The sequence below is a fragment of the Ictalurus furcatus genome, chromosome 13 (assembly GCF_023375685.1).
Source record: "Ictalurus furcatus strain D&B chromosome 13, Billie_1.0, whole genome shotgun sequence".
In the NCBI taxonomy this organism is placed as follows: Eukaryota; Metazoa; Chordata; class Actinopteri; order Siluriformes; family Ictaluridae; genus Ictalurus; species Ictalurus furcatus.
Window position 1 is genome coordinate 7,851,764 of NC_071267.1, and position 13,374 is coordinate 7,865,137.

Here is a 13,374-nt window from a genome sequence, read left to right on the forward strand (position 1 = left end):
AAAAGACGCTTAATTTCCTCTCTATCTTTTCTCAAAATCAGTGGACTTTTCTATCCCTTTAAAAAAAGAGAAGGAAAAAAAAGGCAATGCGCAAGAGAGAAAAACATGAGTGAGAGAATTCAGGAAGTGTGTTATGCCTTGCTCCCGTTTCATTAAGGGGAGCAGTGCACGCTTTATGTGTGAAATGTCTAGGGATAGAGCAAGCGACAGCAGCCCTCAAGAGGTCTGACTGCGCATTGTAACGCCTACATTAGGCAGCTCCACTCGTGACTCGCTCTCTTCTCGGAAGCCGAACCGAGTTGGGTTTCAGAGCCTCGCGGATCTGGGCCAGCCGGTGCCGAGGCATTTTGGAGCTTGCGTCATGACTCCTCCTTCCATTATGGAAAGCCATAAAAAAAATTTTTAAAAACCCACACACAAAAATAATAGTAATAATTCCTCTCTGACTCCGAGGAGCCAGAAAGATGCGCTAAAAACTGAGAGCAGTGTCACGTATCAAGAAACTCTGGACTCCACTTCCCATCAGCCACTGCACTGCACTAGCTGTCACATGACCACCTGCACCTGACTCATGTTTTGTTAATGAGCACTCGTGTGTATATATAGTCCTTGTCTGCACTGTTTGCTTGTCTTTCGTTGTCTTAGACTCTTGTTGTTTATGTCTCGGTGTTTTTGTTTCATGCCACAGTGTTATACCAAGTTGGGTTCGTGTCTTTGTTTCATAGTACGTTTGTTTCAACAAATGTCATTATCTGCACTTGCTTCTGGCTCAACCTCGATTCGTGACAGAACGAAAGACCCACTATCAGAAGCAGCAGATCACCACGATGGACGCCTGGTTTGCAGCATATGCGGAGTGGTATATAGGACTACTGGAGCAGGGAAGAAGGACAGATGAACTGCTCGCTCAGAATAACCGCATGCTAGGCCTGCCGCAGCTGGACAGACCATGCACCAGGCCACACCCGGTGTTCATAAAGGACTACGTCAAGTCACGCCGACCTGAGGGAGAGTTGGTGGTCAGGGCGGAGACCCACTCCCACCCTCTCTCCCCTATTATGGATCTCGCTCAGCCATCATGCCCCGCCGAGGACGTCGCTCCGCTTTCATGCCCCACCGAGGACGTCGCTACGCCTCCCTGTTCGGCTGTGGACGTCGCTCAGCCTCCCTGTTCGGCTGTGGACGTCGCTCCGCCTCCCTGTTCGGCTGTGGACGTCGCTCCGCCTCCCTGTTCGGCTGTGGACGTCGCTCCGCCTCCCTGTTCGGCTGAGGACGTCGCTCCGCCTCCCTGTTCGGCTGAGGACGTCGCTCCGCCTCCCTGTTCGGCTGAGGACGTCGCTCCGCCTTCCGGTTCTGCTGAGGTCGTCGCTCTGCCTTCCTGCTCGGCTGAGGTCGTCGCTCTGCCTTCCTGCTCGGCTGAGGTCGTCGCTCTGACTTCCTGCTCGGCTGAGGTCGTCTCTCTGCCATCCTGCTTCACTGAGGATGTCACTCTGCCTCCATGTTCCGCTAAAGACATCACTCCTTTTCTTTGCTTCTCTCAGTATGTCGTTCCCCCTTCCTGCTCCGCGGAGAGCATCGTTCCTCCCTTGGGCCTCGCGGAGAACCTCGCTCCTCTTCCTGGCCTCGCGGAGAACCTCGCTCCTCTTCCTGGCCTCGCGGAGAACCTCGCTCCTCTTCCTGGCCTCACGGAGAACCTCGCTCCCCCCTTGAGTCTCATGGAGAACATCGCTCCCCTCTCTTGTCCTGTTGAGGACGTCGCCCCGCTTTCATGCTCTGCCGAGGACGTCGCCCCGTTTTCATGCTCTGCCGAGGATGTCGCCCCGCTTTCATGTTCAGCTGAGGAAGTATCTCAGCCTCCCTGTGCCGTTGCGGAAGCCGCCCGGCCTCCTGGTTTTGCTGGGGACATTTTTTCCAGGGGGCCAGGACCACCCGATGGAGGACGTATAATTTTGGGCGCTCCGGGAGTAGCGCCCTTGGGGGAGGGTTCTGTCACGTATCAAGAAACTCTGGACTCCACTTCCCATCAGCCACTGCACTGCACTAGCTGTCACATGACCACCTGCACCTGACTCACGTTTTGTTAATGAGCACTTGTGTGTGTATATATAGTCCTTGTCTGCACTGTTTGCTTGTCTTTCGTTGTCTTAGACTCTTGTTGTTTATGTCTCGGTGTTTTTGTTTCATGCCACAGTGTTATACCAAGTTGAGTTCGTGTCTTTGGTTCATAGTACGTTTGTTTCAATAAATGTCATTATCTGCACTTGCTTCTGGCTCAACCTCGATTCGTGACAAGCAGCATATAAAGAGCTGCTTCAAGTGATTACTAAGGCTGGATGAGCTTTTTTCTCCCCAATGAAAGTAAATCCCTCACACTGCAGAAAACTCCCCTTTCTTCCAGAAGTGCATGACAAAATATCAGGCTTCTGGGGAAAACCATGCAAAACCCGTATTTATAACCCCACGATGTTGGATTATTCGGCCATTGTGGGGAATGAACGGCATGGCTATTTAGCTATGCTGAAGGTGGAGGAGGTACCTCTCTCCATCGATGGCAGGTAATTTAGGGGGGCCGGATTTGCCATCCAAGCCACCGTGTAAGGCCACTGTTGCATTGGTGGGCAACGCCTATGCAGTAGTAGTCTTGCTTGTAGGTCACTGCAGACAGTGACAGTGTTGCAGGCCTACCAAGCAGACCTGCTGAGTAAGCCTGACATATGGCGGCATTCAGCCAGTTCCTTCCCTGTTGTTCCCAGTTCACCCGCCAGCACTAGTGCGAGGGAGACACAGAAGGCGAGTATGGCAGCCTGCCAAACCCCACAGACAGCCAGGGGAACCGGGTGGCCACAGTCGCGGTCTGCTACTAGGCCAGATCTGAGAATGGTCATAAAGGCCAAGCAGACAAAGAGGAGTGGTCCTGAGGGGCCCTGGAGGGACGTATCAGGGGACATGAGGTTGTTAGGGCAATTAGCCCTGAGTGCTACTGTAGGGCCTCCCCTAGCCAAGGCTGTCCCAAGTTTTCAGTGTTCTCTGGTCAGCGAGCTGTCACAGGGCAACGAAAATCTGAGGCTTTCCCTCCAATAGAATGTGGAATAGTTAATGTCACTAAAAGACCGTCTGGCAGCGGTTTAGAGCGGTCCAGTTTAGAGCTCGACACCCCAAACCCCCGCCCCCCACCCCTGGTTCAGAGGTGTGCTCACCACAGTAGCCAGCACAGACCAGAGCCCAATGATAGTGCAGGAAGTAAGATCCCTCTTGGACAAAGGGGCCACAGAACATGTACCCCATTCCCTGAGAGAGGGAGGTTTTTACAGCCGTTATTTCCTGGTCTGCAAAAAATAGAGACCAATTTTAGATCTGTGTCATCTGAACTGTACTCTTCGGACATACAGGTTCAAGATGCTGACACCCAAACTTATCGTTCCACAGATTCAGTTCTAAAAGGTAGATCTAGATCTAAAAGGTGCATATTTCCACATAGAAATATCACTAGCTTTATCCCCTCGCACCTTCGGCTCCACTGTGACTCCAGGGCATCCATGTGCTAAACTACATGCACGACTGGTTGATTCTAGCACGATCCAGGGAACTGGCGGTTAACATCGTGATGTTGTTCTCGCCCACACGAAAAGGTTGGGGCTCAGGTTGAACCTCAAAAAAGTATGCTTTCTCCAGTGCAGTGGACAACTTTTCTAGGGGTTATAAGGATTCTAGTACGATGAGGGCATTTCTATCCCCAACATGCGTAGGGTCAGTCCTATCGACACTGAGCAAGATAAAGCTGGATTTTGGCATCCCTTCCAGTCTCTATGGGAGACTATTGGAGCTTATGGCAGCAGCAGCCAACATCATAGCATTGGGCCTATTGCACAGGAGACCGTTTCAGTGGTGGATGAGAAGTTGAGGGTTTCGTCCATAGACGAAACCTCTGAGAGTAATCAGTATCACGCAGCGATGCCTACGTGCTCTGACAATTTGAGTGTCCCCGGTTTCTAACCTTGGGTCACACTATAGGGGTGTCTCCTTAGCGCAAGACGGTAATGACAGACACCTCACTCATGGACTGGAGCGCGGTCTTAGACAGCTGTCCAGCTCACGGTCTCTGGAGCGGCCCTCATCTGGAGTGGCATATAAATTGCCTAGAAATGTGGGCCATATTTCTAGCACTGAAACTCCTTCTTCCTCAATTGAGAGGTCACCATGTGTTTACAGACCGCCAGGGAGGATTATGTCCGTGCCCCCTGTTCAGGCAGGTGCAACTAATTCTTCTCTGGGCAGTGGGAAAGTTTTCACAGTGAGTGCAACGTACATTCTGGGCAACTGGAATGTGGGGGCAGACATCCTGTTGAGGCAGGAGCAGAGGCCCAGGGATTGGTGGCTCCATCCACAAGTGGTGGAGCCCATATGGCGGAGGTTTGGCCAAGCGGGACTGCATGTGTTCGCCTCCGAGGAGACAACACACTGCCCACTATGGTTCGCCCTCATTCCTCTGACACAATTAGGGCTGGACGCCATGGTGCACATGTAGCTGAGGTCACATCTGTACTCTTTTCCCCCGATCGCTCTGCTCCCACAAGTTCTAGCGAGAGCCAATACAGTCTACATCTGCTGCTAGTAGCACCTTATTGGCCAGTTCGAGTATGGCTCTTAGAGATAATATCCCTGCTAGATGGCACTCCTTGGGAGATTCCCATCCACAGGGATCCACTGTAGACCCAGTGAACTGCGCAATATCTACAGTCCTGGAGTTCTTGCAAGGACGTTTCTCAGCAGTGTGAGTTCCTTCTACAATTAGGGTTTATGTGGCTGCCATTTCGGCCAGCCACGCCCTTGTTGATGGAGCCTCTATGAGGCAACATCCTCTAACTTCGAGGTTTATGCGTGGTGTCAGGTAGCTGAGGCCCATCTGCAGGCCGTGCATACCTTCCTGGGACTTTTCTGTGGTCCTGGAAGGTATGTCAGGTGCCCCAGTTGAGCCCTTAGAGTGGATCTATGTCTTAAGCTGGAGGGCTGATTTATCACCCTCGGCCAGATCTATGGAACCTGTGGGTCTGGCCCCTGAGGGGCACCAGCTCATAGATTCTGGTCTCACAATTGAGGTTGTAGAGAACATGTTGAACCCTAGAGCACCATCCATGTGGAAATTGTATGCAGTCAAGTGGTGGCTTTATGTATTGTGGTGTGAGGAACACCAGCTAGACCCAGAGAACTGCGCAATAGCTACAATCCTGGAGTTCTTACAAGGACGTTTCTCAGTGGCGTGGGCTCCTTCTACAATCAGGGTTTACGTGGCTGCCATTTCGTGCCAGCCACGCCCCTGTTGATGGAGCCTCTGGGGGGCAACATCCTCTATCTTCAAGGTTTATGCATGGTGTCTGGTGGCTGAGGCCCATCTGCAGGCAGCGCATACCTTCCTAGGACCTTCTGTAGTCCTGGAAGGTCTGTCAGGTGCCCCATTTGAGTCCTTAGTGTCAGCCTCTGAGAAGCTTCTGACTCTAAAGGTAGCTCTTCTGCTGGCCCTGACATCTCTCAAGCAAGTAGATCTACAAGCTCTCTATGTTGCCCCTTCCTGCCTTGACTTTACCCCTGGATTAGCCAAGGCCTTCCTATATGCTAGGCTGGATTATATTCCTAAAGTGCCTACATCTGCTGCCCAGCCTGTGGTGTTGCAGGTTTTCTGCCCTCCTCTGTTCCTCACACCTGAACAAGAGACAATGCACCTGCTGTGTCCAGTAAGGGCTCTCTGTACTTATGTCCACCGCTCCAGCCAGTGGCTTAAGTTGGAGCAGCTACTGGTCTGCTTTGGTGGCGACAGCAGAGGTGATGCTGTGTCAAAGCAGCCTATCTCTAATTGGATAGTGGAAGCAATCTCTATCGCTTATGGGGTACGCGGTCTCGCTACGCCTCTGGGCATAAGGGCTCATTCCACTAGGGGGGTCGCCTCCTCGAAGGCTTTGTCCAAAGAGGTATCCTTATAGAATGTGTGTGCTGCTGCAGGGTGGTCTACGCCACACACATTCATTCAAAATTAGAGCCTGGATATTCATTCCGCCCTGGGCTCGAGTGTCTTGCAGTGACCCTCGGGCTTGGATCTTTTTGAACAGGCCGTACCCTCGGTATGACAGAGTGGGTATTCTCGTTCCCATAGTGTTATGCTAAATGCAACGTGGAGTTCCCTTTGAAAGGGAACGTCTAGGTAACACATGTAACCCTGTTCCCTGAGCAACGAGACGTTGCTTAGTTTTGTCATACCGTTGGACACAGAAACAGTGGAACCGATGGGATGGTTATTAACTGTCAAGTATTTTCTTGAGTTGTCTTAGCTTTCTTGTTGTCCAAATTTATTTCATATTTATGGCCTTATTTATATGTGCTACTTTTATCAAAAAGTCAGTAGTTGTATGGCAACACGATGAGATGGAAATGACTGATCATTCACACTCAAATGAATGATTAGTTTACAAGATGACCGCTTTCTCATTTGAAACATAACTCAAGCCATGTTTAAAAAAAAAAATTAATTCCCTGACTCCAGGCACTGAAGAGCATCACCAATAGAGCATTGGAGTTGCTAAAAAAAATTATTCGCCTTGTTGAATTTAGAATTCAAATAGTACATCCAAATTAGCATCCAAATATTTCACAATTTAATTAATTAGAACTTGAAAAGAAGTCTGTCTCCCTTTCCTTTCTTGGTCATGTTGACATATACAATAGTTGAAAAAAGTGTGAGGAAGTACAGATTACTTTGGCTGACAAGCACTTGATCATATTCTTACGCTATGAAAATGTGATAAATGTCAATTATGCTGTTATGCAGTTAGTGACTTGTTATTGAATTAACCCTAGTTAAGTGTTCTGTAATACTATTAGTTGACTGAAATGCTTTTAAATAAATATTTGTTGGGATTTAGTATATTTTATAACGTAATCTAACTAATAGACCAGATTAATTGATTACCCCATTTTAATGATGTTGTTTCCTGATAAATCTAGCACTCTAGCAGCATACCATTGTAATGAAATATTCATTACAAGAAAACATTTCAACTAAACATGCTAAAATGAAAAGATAATAATTAAAAAAAAGAAAAACGAAATGAACATTACTATGAAAAGGCTACCATAATCTAACCTCTGGAGGCTTTCATTCATTATAAGGTTTGCGAATAAATTTTGCTGTATTCCATTAGTCTTCGTCTAAAGGCCATCAATTGGTAATGCTCTGGGTAAAATTAGGATTTCAGATGCAAACACCAGCTGTGTCTGAAGGCTCATCATCATTTATTAAAGATTACTTCCTCTCTTAGATGATGTCACTGTGCTAAACCGCTTAGATTCAGTAACTCTGAAGGGTAGGATCGCTTTATCTTGTTCTTTTTACAGCAACAACTGGCACTTTGATTAGCTGCATGCTCTGATTCTAATGAGAGCGAAACCAAAACCAACCTTCTCTCATTTCTGACCAGCAACCCAATGTATTTTAATGTGATTCCCAATATAGCAGGCAATTTCACCTGAACACACTGCGAGCATAAGGCTTAATATTGCTGATAATATGCTTCTCTCTCTCTCTCTCTCTACCTTGGTTTCTCTCCCTAAAGACAACATGAGCAATAAGAAACTCCATCTCAAAGCGTCCTGTCTGTACTCTGGAGCTCTCTCAGCAGCTGTGTGCTACCTTTCGCCTGAATCTGAACTCTTCCTATTCTGGGCTTGATGTGTTACACATTTTAATGTGATACATTACTGTTAGCTTTCACTCATCCTGCAGGCTGCTCATAATGGGCTGGTGTCTATATATTACAGCCAGTATCCAATTTTGCACTTATCCTCTTATTGAAGGCCCTAATAAAGGAATATTTCATTCAAAAAATGCTGATATTCCGTCCACCCTAGCCCTCTATGCCACTCCCAGTGTACAGTCCTTATTAGCAGCATTAACCCTATTTGAAGAGTTGTTAGAGGTCAATTATACTTGCTCTCTGTCTGGAGAGTCACATCTGCTGTGTAGTGTGCAGGTAAAAGTGAGCACTCACCCCCTTCATTCCCTTCAGTGATGGAGTAGACGATGCTCTGATTTATGGCAGAAGCCAGGATGACCCCGACCACCTTCCCTACAGGAGCTTTTTCACTGACTGGTGGGAACCTGCACACACACACACACACACACACACACACACACACACACACACACACATGTACACACACACGCACACACACACAGAAATTTATTACAATATTGGATCAGCTTCTTCCTACAAAAACTAACTTTCAACAAATATATGAACAGAAAAAAAAAATCTGCACACCAAGCCACTCCAGCTCATCTGAGGGCATCCTGCCACGAGCGTGAGTGTCCATCTACACATAAGAGTAATGTTCCTATTGCAAAACCATGATCTCTCATCGACAACAACAGCACAGAAAGCTGCTATAGAGCACAAACCTATTCATGACTGATGCTGGGAATGCCAATCTAAACCACTATCACGTAACAGAAATTAGTGATCACAGGTGCAGATGCAGAAAGTGTGTGCTATATCCAATTCACACATCCTTTCACTCAAGCGCATGAATATACAGAGTCATGGATACAACTTGATGGCTGGGTTTTTGTTTCATAAAACGAGCTCAATTCATTTCAGCTGTAAAAGCCCCCTTGATTCACATTTAGAGGGAGAGGGAAGAAAAACACACGAGTGATTAATCAGCTACTATGGTTAATAGAATTTCGGGAGTGCTCGCTGTAGCAAAGGTATTAAAATGCTAGTCAGTTGTGCATGTGCTGCAGGAATGTCTTATTATTGAGGGGATACAGCTGTTTCAGAGTCAAACAGCTAGCATAAAAAGTCAGCAGTGTGGAAGTGAAAAATGTCATGTCTAGAATTTACTGCCTTTGTTTGTATCATTATGTCATTAAGTGGGCTGCACAAGTCTCAATAGTATTGTATAATGGCTTATTTGAAAAATGTGACAAAAGGTAATAAACTATACTGTATATCTTTTTCTTCTCATTCCTATGATTATATTAGACAAGCCTGTTTTCATGGGTTGCAATTTTTGACATAAAGCCACAAAATTTGGCAGAGATGTAAATCCCATATGGGAATGGGGCACTTTTGCATTAGGGTAAAATTACAGTTACTGTGTAGCAACGGTCCAAACTGCATTTTCTCCCCATAGGAATAGACTGCATTTCATTGGTCCTGCTTTCACATGATTAGACCTTTTTTTCATTCAAATATACTAAAGAAAATTAAAACTGCATTGTTCCACATACTGACCCTAGCAACCACCTGGACTGTGAAAGCAACCAAATGACATGCTGCGTTTCTGTAGCAACTGACTAGCTACCACCTAGCAACCACCTGGGAACATATTTAAACCTTACAGAAAGACCACCCAGCTGGGAAAAACAAAACAATAAAAACCCTCATAGTATCTGTAATGGTTTTAATGGTTATAATGGGAATTGTATTGGTGTAATGGAAACTGTAATGGTCCCTGTGGGTCTCTACTGGTAATTTGGTAATAATAGTAATAGGTTTAATTTTTAACTGATGGTTTGTAATGGTATTTGTAGTTGAAAACCATTAGAATTTCTGTGATGGTTTCTGTTGTTGTTGTTTTTTTTCCAGCAGGTCATAGCAACCACCTGGGACCCCATAACAGCCACCTAGTAATTCCTTAGCAACCATAGCATAGGAACAAACTAGCACCACCCTAGCAACCAACTGGAATATGATGGCAACCACTAAAAGGCACAAAGACAATCTAAAAGTAACTGCAATATGTTGGGAATAACACATTTCGGGCTGTGCTTTTATTGGAAAATTATCCATGCTTAGGTAGTGTGATACTGTACACTTTAACCATTTATATTTACATTTATTGTTGTGGAACATATGTGAGACCAGTTCCTGTTATTACTTATGTTAATAGCAGCTATAAACAGTCATTCCCTTAGCAGCCTTTTCTCTTTCTTGAAGTTAATAAGACAAAAAAAAAATAGGTTGGCATGATGCTGAAAAAAATGGAAGGTCTCTGTTCTGAAGACTTTACCGTGGTGGAAAACTTACTGACCTTTACAAATCACTGACACCTGAGACTCCTTTCCTTTCATTGTTAAATAACAACACTTTTTTTTTTTTTTTTTTTTTTAAATCTGTGATTTTTAGCCTTAGATTGTGTGGCGTGTTCACCATACAAGTCCCTGTGAATGGGCTGTTGCAATAGAAGCAATAACATACTCTTAAAAAAAAAAACCCACAGTAATATAAACCTATTATTTATTTCACGGCCAGAAGAGCTGTTGTTATAGAAAATTATTCCACGCCTCCTGATTTGAAAATTGAATAATGCTGTGGTATAAAATGACTTAATTTGCATTCATAGATAGATAAAATATAATCCAACCATCCATCCATCCATCTTCTATACTGCTTATCCTACAGGGTCACGGGGAACCTGGAGCCTATTCCAGGGAGCATCGGGCACAAGGCGGGTTACACCCTGAACAGGGTGCCAATCCATTGCAGGGCATAATCACATACACATTCACACACTACAGACACTTTGGACATGCCAATCAGCCTACCATGCATGTCTTTGGACTGGGGAAGGAAACCCCCGCAGCACAGAGAGAACATGCAAACTCCTCACACACAGGGCAGTGGAGGGAATCGAACTCCCAACCCTGGAGGTGTGAGGCGTACGTGCTAACCACCACATGATGCACCCCTAAAATATAATCTAAAAATAATAAATACAACCTTGAAGACTGTACATTTTTATACCTCCCTTTATTCACAGCCTACAGGCATTTGTACAGCTGCATTTGTTACACTGGCTGCTTATCTACCTAATGTGGTCTTCACTGGAATATAAGCCTTTAAGAATAAAATAAAGACATTTTCTTTAAGTTGATTTTTCAAGTTAGATTACATGCAGAAAAAACCCAAGTTTGATCAAAATCTGCGCTTTTTGGTGTCTTTTTAGTTACAGTCACATCAATGTCCAATATGTTTCCCCAGACCACCACACATTTCTAACATTTCATATGCATTGCATGTTCTTACTACATCTGTTACACAATCTACCAATTTGCACCCATAGACATGGATTTCATTTTCCCCCAATGCTCTGAAACTGAAAATCTACTTCTTCCTCTTTTGTAAATCTTTACAGATGATGGGCACATTTTAAAGCCAAGCTACGTTGTGTTCAAAACAAACTAAATCCTCCAGGTGAGAATACTGCCTGAAGATTTTTTTCCCCCTCTCCAGAAGACCATCTTGCTTGTTAATATTGGTCCCAAACAAACCTACAGTACATGGCCATTTGTTCTGTTCCAGGTACTGGTTAAGGTCTTGAGCTGTTGTTATTCCAGGCCAGCAGATGACAGAGGCTTCTTCACCTCTTGTAATCCCTTTTTAAGCACTCCCCGACCACACGCACATGCACACTCTCCATCTGTCTCTTCACCAAGCTCCTCCTGGTCTGCCCACCCTGCCCGTGGTGTGCTGTTTTGGCCCAGATAAGAGAGTCCATTCCTCACTTGCTCTTGGTGTGCTGACAGAGCTCTAATGATCGCTCAACTCCACTCCACACACGCACACACAGACACACACACACACACACACACACTTAAGTGTCTAATGAAGTCCCCTGAGGCCAGCATCCCCATGAGTTCAGTCGCTGATTCTCTGCACTCCACTGTGCCATGCTTAACCCTCATGTCCTGTTCACTATACAGAAATTGATGTTCCTTTCACCCAGACCGTCTCTTTGGATATTATGTGAAATTTTTCCATATCCACCCGATGGCAGTTTTGAGTGCACAGGTGGGAGTGTAAATAATTGGTAGAGGAAATACTCTCAGGACAAAATGGCTTAAACCTAATGTCTAATGTAAGTGCTTTTTCAGGATCAGTAGAGGAATTAAAGTACAAAATACAAATTTTACATTTAGTAAACATTTCAAACAGACCATTCTGACTCAATACAGAACAATACAAAACAATACAGAACAGGATGCCATTTTCCAGACTAGTACTGGACCTACCTGTGTGCAATGGTAAATGTGTGGTAGTCTGGGAAAACCTGTCACTATAGCTAAATTCTGCTGAAAATTGACCAAACCTTTTTGTAATGATATCTACAGTAAAACCTTGCTAGCTAAGTGTGCTTTTCTCACAATTTGATTGTTTTTGATAGCAAAATAGACATAAGCCTAAGTGGCTCTGTTTGTAAAAAGTCCACAGTTCTCCAGAACCGACACAGCATAATCAATACATAATCAAAACACAAATATCTTACCCACTCTGTACAGATGACAAAGTTTTAAAATGATTAAATGACCTAATGAAAGACATTTATGTCTTTTTTTTTAAATTATTGACTCAGTGATTATTTACCCACCAATGTTAGCATGAACAGACATCAGTGGAGTGAAAAGATGACAGTGAGGTTTTTTAAATTACTTTTAAATGACTGACTTTTACCTCAGGTGATGAGACTGAGACTGATGTGGTGATGTTGCTGATAACTCATTTCCTGAGATTTGAAAATCTGGAATTTGGCAGTAATGCCCCCCACCCATAAATAAACCAGGTTATGTAAATGTAGTGGTAGACAGTAGGCAATATGTGCAAATACAGTAAGACACCAAATTCCATTCAGGATTTCAAGGCAACTTCAAGCCTGTAGTTTTCAGAACTACATGTACTCGAAGAGCACTTTGTTAGGAACACCTACACATTCATGCAATTATCTTATCAGCCAATCATGTGGCAGCAGTGCAATGCATAAACTCATGCAGATATTGGCCAGCAGCTTCGGGTAATGTTCACATCAAAAGCACTTCGAATGCATAACATATTGAACCTTGAGGCGGATGGGTTACAACAGCAGAAGACTATGTCGGGTTACATTTCTGTCAACCACTGGGCACAGGCTCACCTAAACTGGACAGTTGAAGACTGGAAAAATGTTGCCTGCTCTGATGAATCTCAATTTCTGTGGAGGCACACAGATGGTAGGGTCATAATTTGGCACCAGCAGCATTAATCCACGGACCCACCTTGCCTTGTGTCAATAGTTCATGCTGGTGGAGACTGTGTAATGGTGTGGGGAATGTCATACTTTGGGCCCGTTATTACCAATCAATCATCGCTTGAATGTCATAGCCTATTTGAGTATTGTTGCTGACCATGTGCATCCCTTCATGGCCACAATTTTCCCATCTTCTAATGGCTACTTCCAGCATGATAATGCACCTTGTCATAAAGCAAAAGCCGTCTAATAAAACACCTTTGGGATGTGGTAGAAGGGGAGAAAAGTGCACCTGAAAAAGCTGCAGGAATTGTGTGATGC

At 45.0% G+C, this 13,374-nt stretch overlaps 1 protein-coding gene across 1 annotated transcript in view; it reads right to left on the reverse strand.

The window, feature by feature from the left end:
* The window catches only part of pcdh15b (protocadherin-related 15b), a 231,843-nt gene that overhangs the window by 21,926 nt on the left and 196,543 nt on the right, over nucleotides 1-13,374 (reverse strand). The window contains exon 25 of the mRNA XM_053640491.1: nucleotides 8,037-8,146. Coding sequence (XP_053496466.1) covers nucleotides 8,037-8,146 — 110 coding nt within the window. The remainder of the gene's footprint in view (nucleotides 1-8,036; nucleotides 8,147-13,374) is intronic.